Raw genomic sequence first — 13,281 nt, 5'->3', positions numbered from 1 at the left:
CGAGAGGACTTCCAGGAGGGGGTCCTCACGGAACCCTGGCTTTCTCAGGCGATGGCCCTGCGGGCACACAGGCGCAGCCTGATGCTCTAGCAGGGGAAGGGACCCGGCAGGTGCTGCCTCGGCATGACGTCACACACAGGCAGGTCATGACATCACACACAGGGAGGTCGGCCCGCCCGTGACTGAGGCCAGCTGCTGGCAACAGGTGTCCCACGCACGACGCTTCCTGCTTCCAAGTGTGAGGCTTCCCTAGGAAAGTCTGAGCAAAATTTCACATTTCCTGGCCCAACTCCCTGAGGCGCAACTCCGTCAGCCTGCAGTGGGCCCACGAGCTGCACTGGCGCGGGCGCCGGCCTGGCCTAGCCCAGAGGCCTCTGCTGACTGAGGACACAGATGAAGCGAGCACCGCACCTGCTTCTTCCTCCCCCGCCAGCTCTATTCAGCGGCCTCCAAGCCCTGGGTTTGGTCTCCCCCGCCTTCGCCATCTCCCCTCACAAGTCCAAGACATTTATAAAAGGGAAAGGAGCCAAAAGATGGAAGAGAAAGCTTCCACTGCACGTACCTGTGATGCCCGGGGCACACCTGGCCAGGCGGAGCAGGAGCAGCGCCACCTCCCTCCCAGAGGGTGGGGAGAAAGCTGTTGTGCTGACCAGTCTGTGAACTCAATATTCACATCTCTTCTGAGAAGTGAGCGCCAAGCCTGCCACCCACGAGCTAGGAACTGATAACCAGGACAACAGGAATCACTTCCTCACGACTTAAAAAAAAAAGACCAAAATGCTGCATCCAAAACAAAAATAATTTTTAAAACTACTTGTTTGAGGATAAAAGTGATAGATAAGAAACATTTTGTTAGCACTTTGCCAAATGCCTCTGGGTTTGTTTTAAGAAATATTAAAATAATGCAATGGACCAAGTTCTTCCACACTGCACACAGAAAAGTCTCAGGCTAAATTTTATGTAGAAATGTAATGATATTGTAACAATAGTCACTGAATCCTCCCCGGAAATTCCAGCTCTCCCCAAAATTCACATTGAACCAAAAAAGTCACTACCTTAATCCAAGGGGGAAAGTCTATTCATAATTATTGCCTAGAACAGCTCACAACTGACATGGAAGCTGCTGTCATTAGAAAAAAAAAATTTACAAACAGTAACTTTTCTAAATGAGAGACAATGTACCAAGCAATAAATTGCAGCAGATAACTCCGAGGCTCCCCTCCGGTAAAGAAACTCTCTCCGTAAAACAATCAGATAAACCGCCAACATACATACCTTTGCCAGACAGCACGCTGCTGTAGCTTAACTGAAAGCAGCTTAAAATAGAATATTTAAACAGAAGATTGCAAAAAGTGGCCACCTTTAACTAAAATTGCAAGTTCACAAAACTAGCTACCTGACCAGCGTTTCTCAGAAGTCGAGTCTGCTGCAAATCTGAACATCAAAGAGACCTATGTGAATTGTCCCTATAGCTCCCAAAGTGATTGAAAATAATGAGAATTAGCTCACTAAATCAAAATAACAGAATAGGCACTGGGAAACCTACACATTTTTAACTACTTGAGTTGTTCAAGCCAGAGTCTGATGAGCCTTCAACGCTGACGCCTCCGGCATCATGGAATTTTCTTTAAAACTGAAGGGACATTAAAGATCAACCTATTTAATTCACTTGGTAAATACAAGGAACCAGTTTTGGAACTTGCTGGAGGATGAACCCGAGTCTTCCCTCGAATCTCCCTCCACCGGGCTGGGCTACGTGCCGCGCTGAATGCGAGCTGCCTTCAGGCAACAGTCAAAAGTCACTCCGCTTTATTCACGAGGCCAGATTTTCTTGATTTTTTAAAACACGCTTCGTTCTTTCAGAGGAGAATAAGAAAGACATGACACCTGACCAGAAGCAAGTAGGCAAACAGAGCAGCGTGGAAAGGAAACGCAGGCGTTAGCGGCAAACCTGTGCGCGGAGAGCAGGCGAAGGCCGCGGCCTGGCGGGAAGCACCCCGCTCAGACGGATCCCTTATTCCTTGAGAACATGTTTCCGCAAGGCGGCAACCAAACTGCCCCAACGCTGCTTGTCAGACAATCCTTTTCTGTCCACAGATGAGAAATGCCGCCTCTACCATCTACCAACCCCCCCAGTCATGTCAATTCACCCCTTTTATTCTGCTTCGCGCCTGCCTGCGGAGCCCCCCCCCACCGCCATCACACTGTCCCAGCACCGCCCGTGCGCGCACCCCTTGGGGCGTGAGCCCCGTCTGTCTCGTCAAGGGTCTTCTCTTTTTTGACTATTCAAACACACTGACTTCTCTCAGACCATTTTTTCTCATTTCCCCTCAAAAGTCTCACTGAGTCTCTTTTAAACTAAAATTTCATTCAGTTTATGAATAAAATAGAAAAAAATGACATTTTTACAACACTGAGATTCCTACCCAATCACAAGCAGACACCTACAGTCCCCCACACATGCGCGCCCGCTTCCAGGGTGAGGCGACCCTGGACGAGGGCCCGCACCTATAAGCCAACATCGTCATTCTTCAATCACGACAGCTCAGCACCACCAGGACATTACAGCTCCGTTGGTCCAGCACCACCTGTAATCCCAGCTAAGTTTCCCAAAGCCCTGAAGAGAATCATCTTGAGATAAAGATTACTACACCTTTACATGCCGCATAATCCTAACACTCAGCGCCACGTGGAGCAGATGAAAGGCAGGAAGTGGCCTAGCTTTACTGAAGGTTGCTCAGGACTTGGGAATCCTTTTAGGATGAGATCCACACTTGAACTCACAGAAAAGCCACCAAGCGCCTTAAGTGCGCGCACTTGAGACAGTCCCGCGCGCCAGGGCCCCCGGCCTCCCAGCAAAGCCATCTGTCCCCGCAGGGCTGCCCTGGACCCCAGCTTCGCTGTGTGAGGCCTTCCGCTCCCAATTGTTCCATATACTGACTGAGAACAAAGTGCAGTAACTTCCAAGGAAGAACCTGATTTCACCGGGTTTCTAGAAACCCAACTCGAAAAGTGTTTGTCAAGCCTGGCGGCCTGCCAGCACCTGCAGGGAGTTAGAGGCAAGACCACAGGCCCAGCGAGCTCAGGTGTTTCTTTTCTTCTTTTTAAAGCTACCATAGGTTCTGCTCCGTTGACAACCACTATCTGAAACAGCCAAGAGAACAAAGTCGCATCACACAGGAGAGGAGGGGCAGGGGAGCCACGAGCACCAGCACCTCCCCAGCCCAGCAGCGAGGGAGCGCGATGAGGCGGCTCGTCCCTCTGCGAGACCGCGGCCTCCACTGTGGACAGAAATGCCAAGGGGAGCGTCCTGCTCTGGCTGCTCAAGACGGGTGGGCCCAGGAGGGTACAGGGGACACCGTCTTCTTTTCTCCCTTTAAAGTAGCCCCCCACCCCACCCCGCCTGCCCAGGCCAGCTGACATTCACTTTACACGTTACTCCTACTGCTGAGACCTCCAGGAAATTCCCTTCTTCCTTCGGAAAGTCAAAGTGTGACCCCATCCATACAAATAAGTAAATAAGACAAGTGACTTGGCTGTGACCTGGTGACGTTCGGCAAAATTGTAGGCCCAGGAACACGTCTTCCTTGGGGGGGTAGGCCCGCCACCGCACGAGGCACGAAATCGAGGAAAGGATGACAGGCAGAAGGAAAACACTTAATCCAGCAACACAACCTGCAAATGAAGTCAGACCTCTCCTGCCGTCTAACCCTCTAAGAAAACCACCTCACTTTCTAATAACAACACGTTGCCGGCAATCGAAGCTCGGTGTGACTCACAGTCCTGGTCTGGGTGACTCATCCACCTGCGAAGCAGAGCACCTGAAACGCGGGGCCGGGACAGCCCTCCACCCTGGGAGCCACAGCACCGCCAGGGACCGGGGAGCGCGCCAGTGCCTGGCCGGCCCAAGCAGGGCCTGCAGCCACACCAGCCACGCTCCAGCTCCCACCCGACCCTACCCACACCCCCAACATCCTGGATGATCATTAGGGCAAAGAGATGTCAAGTACATTCCAGCTCAACAGGAAAAGCAACACGCACAGAAGTTTGCCACCTTGCTCGCAAGGGACGCAATCTGCTCAACTAAATGCTGTGATTTGTCCAAGCAAGAGTTAAATAATCTCTCATTAAAAAAAATAAAAAGCGCACGCAGAGACAGGTATTCGTGGTGTAAGGGGATTGGCGTTTAGTGTACAACTTCACAGACATCTTTCCCCAGAAATGTGGCTCCAGTCACATGACAGATCTTAACCTTTATGTCATGTGACCACATGAAATAGCAAAATTTAAGTAGCAAACATGATGGAGGGAACAACTGTGGCCCCCAAAAGATCTGCAGTAAAAACGAGGATGTTTATACACACTGACAAGGAGTTGTTTGTCATGAGGGTAAAAACAAGAGTAAAAACCTTTCTCCAAAGCTTTTACATCTAAATGACTTCCACGCCAGCCACATGCCTAGCAAGGCATTAAAGAGCTGACCCGGCTCCTGGAGCATCTCCAGCAAAACCAGCTTACTGAAAAAACATTAAAAATAAAAAAAATAAAATCCTTCCTCAGTACATATTTCTTCTGGAGCAGAGCTATGTTGGCAGAAATAAGCTGAATTAGCATGTCTTTTAATAACCTTAACTTTATGAAATATTTAGAGACACAGACTAATCTTGAAAACGACTAAAAACAATTCAGACATAGTAAACCCACAGGACTCATCATCATACACACCGACACCTCATCAGACCTTGAGAATTAAGTGAAGATCAGGAAAAATAATATGTGCCCCTACTTTAAACAAAAGTACTTGCACTCAAAGTACTTTCCAGGTTGTCTAACTTCTGGACTGCTATTTTGCTCAAACACGATGACGGTTATGTGAGTGGGGGTAAGCAACGCCGCCTTAAAGAGAACTGAAGCTGGACTCCGACTTCACTGGGTCCGGATAATGACATCAGGAACATCTGGAGTGGATTCCATCAGAAACAGTTCTCCCAGGAATTCGAACCTCACTCCAGGGAGTAGGTGACTCTGGCCCACTCAGCCCCGGTCTAGTTGTTCAACACCCACGTGCTATTAAATTTTACTACTATCTCAAAATCTCTCTTCCCCATACTTTTCTCCCTCTCCTCCTTCACCAACCTGCAAGAAACCAAAAAGTCGTTCCAGATGTGGGTGTTGAAAGGTGTTGTTAAGATTTAGATTTCAAAATCAAAACATTTCAAAATGGAATGTGACCCAAAGTAGGCTCCTAGGAGCTAAAAGTTGACCCGTCATCCAATCATCTCTCTTATCCGCTTGATCGCCCTCCCCTCTTCTTATAAACTCAGTAGGAATCAAATTATCCGCAGACAAATGCAGCTCAAAAAAAGGTGGCCTGGCTCAATCTGGAAAGGCCATCGCACCAGCCCGGAGGGCCAGGAGAGCAGGCGCCAGGCCCTCCCCAGGCCCAAGCCCCACGTTAACTCTGCAAAGTTCTGGCTTCGCTTTCATGATCTGGCTAATTCAACCCCAAGCTCTGTGAAACATCTCTCCCAAAATTCTGAACTCAGTGCCTAGCCAACAATCCACAAGACAGCAAACTTTCTACCTCAGCTAACCTGGGCACCTCCCGGTGGACTGAAGCCCAGAGCCCCTGCCGCGCCCTCCCAGCAGGGGGCTGGGCGGGAGGCAAGATGTCTTCTCAGAGCCGCCTGCACCTGGAGAGCTCGGGGGCTGATCCTCAGCAAGACTTTCCCTCGTAAACGCTCAGACCCACACCCGCTGCGCCCGGCGCCCGCCGAGCTGCCTGAAGTTGGCGGGCGCGGGCCGGGAGGGGCCGGTCAAGCGGGCAGGGGGGCTGGCGACCAAAGGAAAAGCGGCCAGCGGCTGGAGAGCTGCCCTGGCCTCGGGAGCTGACAGAGGGAGGGGCTGCCGGGCGGGGCCGGCCGGGACAGGTACCTCGCCCGGGGGCCTGCGGCCGGCGCAGTGGGCAGCGACGGGCTGGGCTGTCCGCGCGCGGCCGGCGGTGTCCCCGGGGGTGAGCGCTCCCCGCCGCGGCCGCCCCCCGCGCGCTTTCCCCGGGCGGCGGGAAAGGCACGTCTGCTCCAGCGGGATAAATAAATACACGAAGTCCTTCTCCATCCCGGGGGGCAGCGGCTCCGAGTCCTCCGCGGGGCGCCGCCGGGGAGGGGGCGTGGGCCCGGGAGGCCGAGGAGGGGGCCGGGCTCGCGCACGGGCCCCCCCGGGCCACTGCGGAGGCCGGGCGCGGGGACGACGTCTCGCCGGGCGCACCCCGCGGGCCGGCCGGCGCCGGGACCACCGCGAGGGGCGCGGGGACACCGAGGTCCGCCGGGACGGCGGCCGGCGCAGGGCGCCGCGTCCCCGCCGAGCGGCACCGGGCTGCGGCCCGGCTGACCGCGGCCGGGGCCGCCGCGGGCCAAAAGGCGTGGCCGGGGATCCCGCCCCGGGGCCGGGCTCTCGCGGGCGCCGGGGAGCGCGCGGCCACCGCCGCCCCGGCCCGGCCCGGCCCGGCCGCCTCGAGGGCCGCGCGCGCGGAGGCCGCGCCGGACCCCCGCCCGCCCGCCCCCCGCGCTTACCTCCACACCTGCCCCATCTGCAGCAGGTGGATGACCGACTGCCAGATCCACACGGAGAGGCGGCACAGGCGCTGCGCCCCCGGCGTGGCCGAGCCCCCCGCGCCCGGGCCGCCGCGGGCCGGGCCGTGGCCGTAGCCGGCCCCCATCATGGGGGGGCCCCGGCTGCTGAGCCCCTCCACGGCGCCCAGCCCGCCGCCCGTGTAGTCCTGCACGAACCAGCGGAAGCTCAGGCTCTGCACCAGCAGCGACGGCACCAGCACGAAGGAGAGGGTCAGCCCGAAGTAGCCGTAGTGCCCCTTGCGGTAGTAGTCGAGGGCCAGCCACAGGTCGGTGCCCACGTCCCCGAAGAACACCAGCAGCGCCAGCACGATCCACAGGCAGTCGAGCCACGGCCGCTCCGCCTGCGGCGCCGGGGGCTGCGGCCGCGCGGGCGTCGGGGGGCGGCGGCCGGCGGCCCCGGGCGGCTGCAGCGGCTGGTCCCCCCCGTCGGCGGCGGCGCTGCGGCGCGGCGTCCTGCCCAGCAGCGCGCGCAGGCAGGCGGAGCGGCAGCCCCAGTAGCACGAGGAGGTGTTGCAGCAGTGGCAGATGTGCAGCGAGCTGCTCTCGCCCGGCTCCTCGCCGCCGCCGCCCCCGGGCTCCCCGTCCTCCTCGCCGCCGCTGCCCACCGCCTCGTCCAGGTTGTGCAGCTGGGCGAAGCCCACCCCCGCGCCGCCGCCATCGGATTTCGCCGCCATCTTGACTCTCTTCCCAGCGCGGAGGTGGGGGAGGGCGGGAGGGGGAGCAGGCAGGGGCCGGGGAGGGGGAGACGGCTGGAGAGGAAGGGGGGCGGGGAGGAAGCGGGGGAGCGGACGCGCGGGGGGAGTGGGCCGGGGAACCCCTCCGCTTCCGGGCGCGCGGCGTCACTTCCGGGCGAGCCCCCCAATCGCACGGCGCCCGCCGCTCCCCAGCCCGGCCCTCCCGGCCAAGATGGCCGCCCTCCTGGGCCTCAGCTGCTGGGCGGGGGGCCGGGGGGTTCTCCCCGCCAGGGCTCCCCGCCCCCTCTTCCGTTGACCCCGAAACCCATCAGGTTGACCCCTCGGCGTTTCTGAATCCCGCCGGGCCGAGCGAGGCGGTCCAAAGTGCTCTCTGGAGGGGGCAGTGCCAGACGTTCGGGGGTCCCCTTCCTCAGCGTCGCGGCGCCCGGCCTTCCTCCTGCAGAAACGCCCCCTGACGCCCTCCCGGCCGCGGGCGGGGGGCGGGGCCTCGGGGGGAAGGGGCGGAGCCAGGCCGGGCAGGTGACGGCGTGTCACTTCCGGGAGCGAGGATGACCTCATTGTGTGGCTAGACGCCACCCCGGCAAGATGGCCGTGGCTCCCCCCGTGGCCGCCGCCGGCCCCCGCCGCGCGGGCCTCGCGCTCCTCGCCCTCGGGGGCCCCGGGAAAGCGCCGGGCCGGCCCGGGGGCCCCTGACGGCCGCTGCCGCGCACCCCCCTGGACCCCGACTCCCCTGCCGCCCCTGATCCTCGTCGCTCACAGCGCTCCTGCCTGTCGTGGTCAAGTTCCCACGGGCCCCGGACAAGGCTCCGGGCAAATCCAGTTGAAAGTCGGCCTGAGCGTGACCTGAGCGGGGGCGCGGGCCCCGCGTGGGTGTATTTTCCTCCTCACGGGGGACAGTTGTCCCGCCGACACCCCTGTTAACCAAGCGATGTCCGAAGGCTGTGACCTGCTGTGGAAGTACCACGAGCAGCCAGGGCCCACGCGGTGCCAGCTCCTCGTGCAGGCCGCGGCAATGTGTGAAGAGCCCCTTTCAGAATTTTTTGGTGCTAAGTCTCTGTCGGCAAACATGGCTTTAAATGAATGAAAACGTTATCGATGTGCTATGTCATTAAAATAGGTGCAGGGTGCACGACTTAATCCGAACTAAGGAATTGCCAAGGTGAAGCAGCACTGAATGGATTTGAATCACAATGATCTTCCAGGGAAGGCAGAGGGAAGCCAGGTGGAGGCGCGCCTCATGGCTGTTACTGGTCATGGGAGAGCAACATTTTGAAGTTTTTAGCCTTGAATTTTCTCACTGACCTTCCATTTACTTCCATGAACTCAGTTTTGATTCTGTCTGCTTCTCCCTTACTAAAACCTATTCATGCCAATACCTTTCTCTGGGATGCTGCAGACAAATTCGTTCTTCTATGGAAGAAAGTTACCTTTGAAATTTTCTCTACTGTTATTTTCAGGAATATGATATTTGATGGTCTAGCACCCAGTAGAGTTTCAGAGTGGCAGGGCAAGATGAGGGTTCCCCATTTCAGGACACACTTTTCATGAGTATTTATGCCAAGGTAAAACCTGTCAAGACTTCATAGAAAGTGCTCACAGAGAATTTGTATCCCAGCCAAATGGGAGGATGGGGGACAGTCATTCCAAAATCTGCTTTTGGAAATGAGTCATATTAATTGTATCCTTTTATTTTAAATTATGATTTAAGCTTCTTTGGTAATAAAACATACAGATAGCAGGCAAAGACTATTTCTGCTTATGGATGGGACGCTGTTTCTCTCCTGGACTTGAGTTAAGAATGCCCTGGATAGTTGGCATTAGTGTAGCGTGTGACTGCCCAAGTTGGGATCCCAGTTTATCTCTTTAAACTTCAGTTTCCTCCATTATCTAATGGAAATAACAACAACGCCTTTGAGAAATTGCCGGGTTGGTTAAAGGTAGCAATGCACTCAAAATGCTCACCAAGATATGGCATAGGCAGTAAGCACTAAATAAACAGTAATTTCCATTGTTGCTATGTTTGCATTGCACCAACACATAGTTACTTAACTCTGTCAGTCAGTAGATTGGGACTGTCTAATGAATGCAAGTAGTTTGGAATACTTCTAGGAAGTATTATTCATTTGTGTTTTTAAATATATTCCTCTACTTAAGCCTATGAGGCTATGAAATGAGATACAAAAGCAGGCAGCAGAGAACAAAATCTACCAGTAGAATTAGCCAAGTAAATCATACTCACTATATAAGGCTGGCAAATATAAGCTACATCTGATAAAAGCTATATCAGATCTGGGGACTGCCAAGTGATTTCAACTTTACATTTGCTATTTCAATGATCTCATTCTGCCTTCTTTGAAAGGGACACATGGTAGAACCCAGGAAATTCTAAAATCAAAATCATTTACAGCAACAGCAAAGTTACCACAAAGATTCATTGAAAGATTAACCTAAATTTAGACTGTGCCATGAATGGCACCTTTTCTACCTGAAATTTTGGGCTCTTAGGTGTTTGTTCCAAGTTAAGTCCAGCACTTAGCACAGGACTGAAAACACAGCCAGCATGCAATAAATACTGTTTAGATGAATACACAAATTGGTTAAATGAGTGAAATAACATTCTAGATAACTGAAATTAAGCCTTTCGAGTACCTAAAAAATTGTATATTATACTTTATAATATAAATCATTATAATGCTCGTTCTATTGCTGAGAAACCTCAATTCTTGACTAGCATGGGAAATGCCTCCACCACTGGCCTGCTTCCTTCATAGACACCAGGAGCCCTTTCTAGATGACTTGACCTTGAGGTCACCTTATGCTAAGAAGCTGCAAAGAGGCTACTGGACATTTCTGTTGTTTCTTTCTAAATAGCAAAATAAATAAATAAATAAAAATTTAAGCTCTGCTTCCATAGTTCAGTCAGTGAACAACTTTGGCACCTATTACTTTTGTCCTGATATAGGCAAGAAGCCCAGGGACAAGGTATGCTGGAATTATATATAAAATAATAGGAAACAGATTTTTGCATTGTCTTCTATGAATCAAGTAAGCCCGATTTAAAATCTAGAAATTGTGGCATAAATTTTGACTGATTAGGGAGGACTTTGGGATTTTTTCCCCAATTCTCTGTACTAATTTTCAGAAAGGCAAAGAGGGGTTACTTCATGTTGAATGCTGTTATGTATTAGATGCCTCCCACGACATGGGGATAGTATCCATATTCTGGTGGTCTGGAAAGCAGCCCCACATCAGCCAAATGACTTACCCAAAGTCATGGGGCGGTAGCATAGCCGTGGATTAGAATCCAGGCAGGTCTAATTCCAAACCCTAAACCATTTACCCCACCATCGCCTGAACCAGGCAGTTCTGGCCCCTCTAAAGAGTCAGGGTTACTATACCAGGCATAGAAGGGACCCTATTGTGATGCTAATACACCTCTGGGAGAATTCCCACATGGCAATTTGCCCCCACAAAAGCATTATAAGGGGATTCCTCACACATTCTTCACAAGGTTTTCCTTATTTGGGTCTGGCTAAAGTCTCAAGACTGGTAGGTAGATGGCATCTTTACCATCTCTTTCTCTTTTATTGCCTTCTATAGAAATAGGAGTTCTTTGAGTACTGCAGAGTAGGTGAATAGAATCCATTATCCACAGAAGCTGCATTTCTATCTTTGATGTTAAGAACACACTCACACTGTTGCTGGCACCACAAAATGGTACAACCTCTATGGGAGAGAATCTGGCACTCCCAAGATCAGCAGTGCGATCAGTTCTAATGATGGGACTTTGTCCCACAAGTCAACAGGCACATGCAGGAATTACACGTGGACAAGTTTATGCACTTGGCATTGTTTATAATGGCAGGTGGGGAGAATGCAGGAGGAAAAAAAAAAAAAAACAAGAGAAAAGAAGTAAATTGTGGTACATCCACAGGGCAGAGTCAGACATGATGATGGTACAAATTTTAAGTTTTATTTTTAATAATACAGAAGGAGGTGCAGGATACTTTTGTATACAAAAAGAACTGAGTAGGAGACAATATAGAAAAGGCAACATTTTCTGTAAGGAAGGGATAAGGTGGTTATTCCTACTTACTTGTATTTGCATAAAGCAGCTCAGAAAAGATACCCAAGAAAAAAATTAAAAGTGATCACCCATAGGGTGTTGGTTGCAGTGGGGGAGAACCGTGTTCCCAGGGCAGGGGTGGAGAGAGACAAGTGCTTGGGAGAAGTCACCCAGACAGGTAAGAGGACGGGGTAGGGACATCCATATTCCTTCTCAAAGAGTAACATCCCTGAGGATTATTTTGTAAAAGTTCTTGTCTTTTAAGACCTCCAACATCTGTGAATTGACTTAAACATTTCTTGAGAGTCCTTATATTTTTTGCCCACTGTAATGTCTAAGTAGGAATTATGAGCTCTGTGAGTTAACTCCCCCAAAGTGCACAGCTCAGTGTAACTCCATCATCCAAACACTTACATGAAATCAAGTCTTCAAGCTTCACCAAAGAAAATGAAGAGCAAGCGATATACATGGAATCATACAGACACCGCACATATCCAATCATTGCATAGAAGGACTATTCCCGCCCCCCCTCCGTCCGAGTTGAATGCGGGATGAGAAAGGGAGTTATACTGGTTCTACTATAGACTGTTGTCCCTGAGCTTCTTGCCAGACCAAAGGTTACTCTAGAATTTAAAGACGTGTATTTGTCCTACAATATGACCCCCAAATTCAAGCCAAGTCCTTTCTCTGGTCTTTACCCAACAACATGGGATTCAATCAGTTGCTGGAGGAAATGCTGGTTGGGTTTGCCTTTTGGCAAACTGATATGTCTCCAATGCAAAGAAAATGTACACGGCTCTTGAGTGCAGTGCTGCCCTAAGACCCCAGCCAATACCACCGGCTCCACAAGGAATAGGACCACCCCAAGGATGTCCCGCTCAAGTTCTAGGTGTGTCTCCTGGTTGTATTTCAGAATGTGACAGATACTGTGTCAACTTAAGTCTGATTCAGCAAGTGTTGCTAGAAAACATACTATTCATCTGACTTCTTCGGGCACAAAGAAATATGAGGTATAATTCCTGCAGATCACAATCCTACAGGAGACAGAAAGTAGACACCTAGCAACACCAGCGAACAGACAGTATTACATAATAGATGAGTCACGAAGTGATGCTAAGATTTATAGAACAATTACTGATTAGAGGCTATTTCTTCATCAACAAATATCAAAGTGCCCTCGACACACACCGGGTGCCCCACTGAGTACTGAGAATTAAGTGGTTCTGACCCCTCGCAGTCAAGTGAAATAGTGGACGGTGAACGAGTCAACAAGCTGCTGGCCCAAAGATTTACACCACGTTCCCTCCTGGTTCTCCAGGACTGTGTGGCTAGAGGAGTCCAGGCTTCCCGTGCACTCTTGTCTTCCATCCTAGGAACCGTGTGATGGAACAAGCTTGCACCAGCCCCTCATGGCCCCTGGACATGGTCCTCCAGACTGAAATCAACCTGATGTGTCCACCCCGCCCCACAGCTTACCGTGACATTCGTGACTGGGGTGTAGTACGTGCTAAATATCAGAACTCCCTCCCCAGTTACTCCGTGTCCCCTGTGGCTGCCATAGCCAATGCCCACAAGCCTAGTGGCTTTAAAACAATGCGTGTTGTGTTCAGTAAAGAGAAGCAGACAGAGAAATACAAAGACTGTGGTATCACTCACATTGGAAACAGAGCTAATTTCCTAGAAACGGGGATTGCCAGGTCCTGGACAGTGGGGATGGCGGGTGATGGAGTTCAAAGGGTGCATGTTTTCATCGTGAGAACAGCAAGTTGTGAGGATCTAAGGGACGGCCTGGTAACCAGTCACACAGCACCCGTACTGGGAGCTGCTGGCTGTAACTCTTCAGCGTTCTCGCTGCACAAAAGAATTGACTGTGTGAGCTCGCGCGTGT

The 13,281-nt window shown here is 52.4% G+C and overlaps 1 protein-coding gene across 1 annotated transcript in view; it reads right to left on the bottom strand.

The window, feature by feature from the left end:
• The window catches only part of XKR6 (XK related 6), a gene marked incomplete at both ends in the record, with an annotated part of 171,958 nt that extends 164,652 nt beyond the window's left edge, over positions 1–7,306 (bottom strand). Inside the window, one exon of the mRNA XM_084232439.1 lies at positions 6,573–7,306. Within this exon, the coding sequence (XP_084088565.1) occupies positions 6,573–7,306 (734 nt within the window). The remainder of the gene's footprint in view (positions 1–6,572) is intronic.
• Positions 7,307–13,281: the final 5,975 nt, after the last annotated feature.

Source organism: Talpa europaea, assembly GCF_964194135.1.
Source record: "Talpa europaea genome assembly, chromosome: 4".
Lineage (NCBI taxonomy): Eukaryota > Metazoa > Chordata > Mammalia > Eulipotyphla > Talpidae > Talpa > Talpa europaea.
This window is presented reverse-complemented; position numbering and strand designations above follow the sequence as displayed.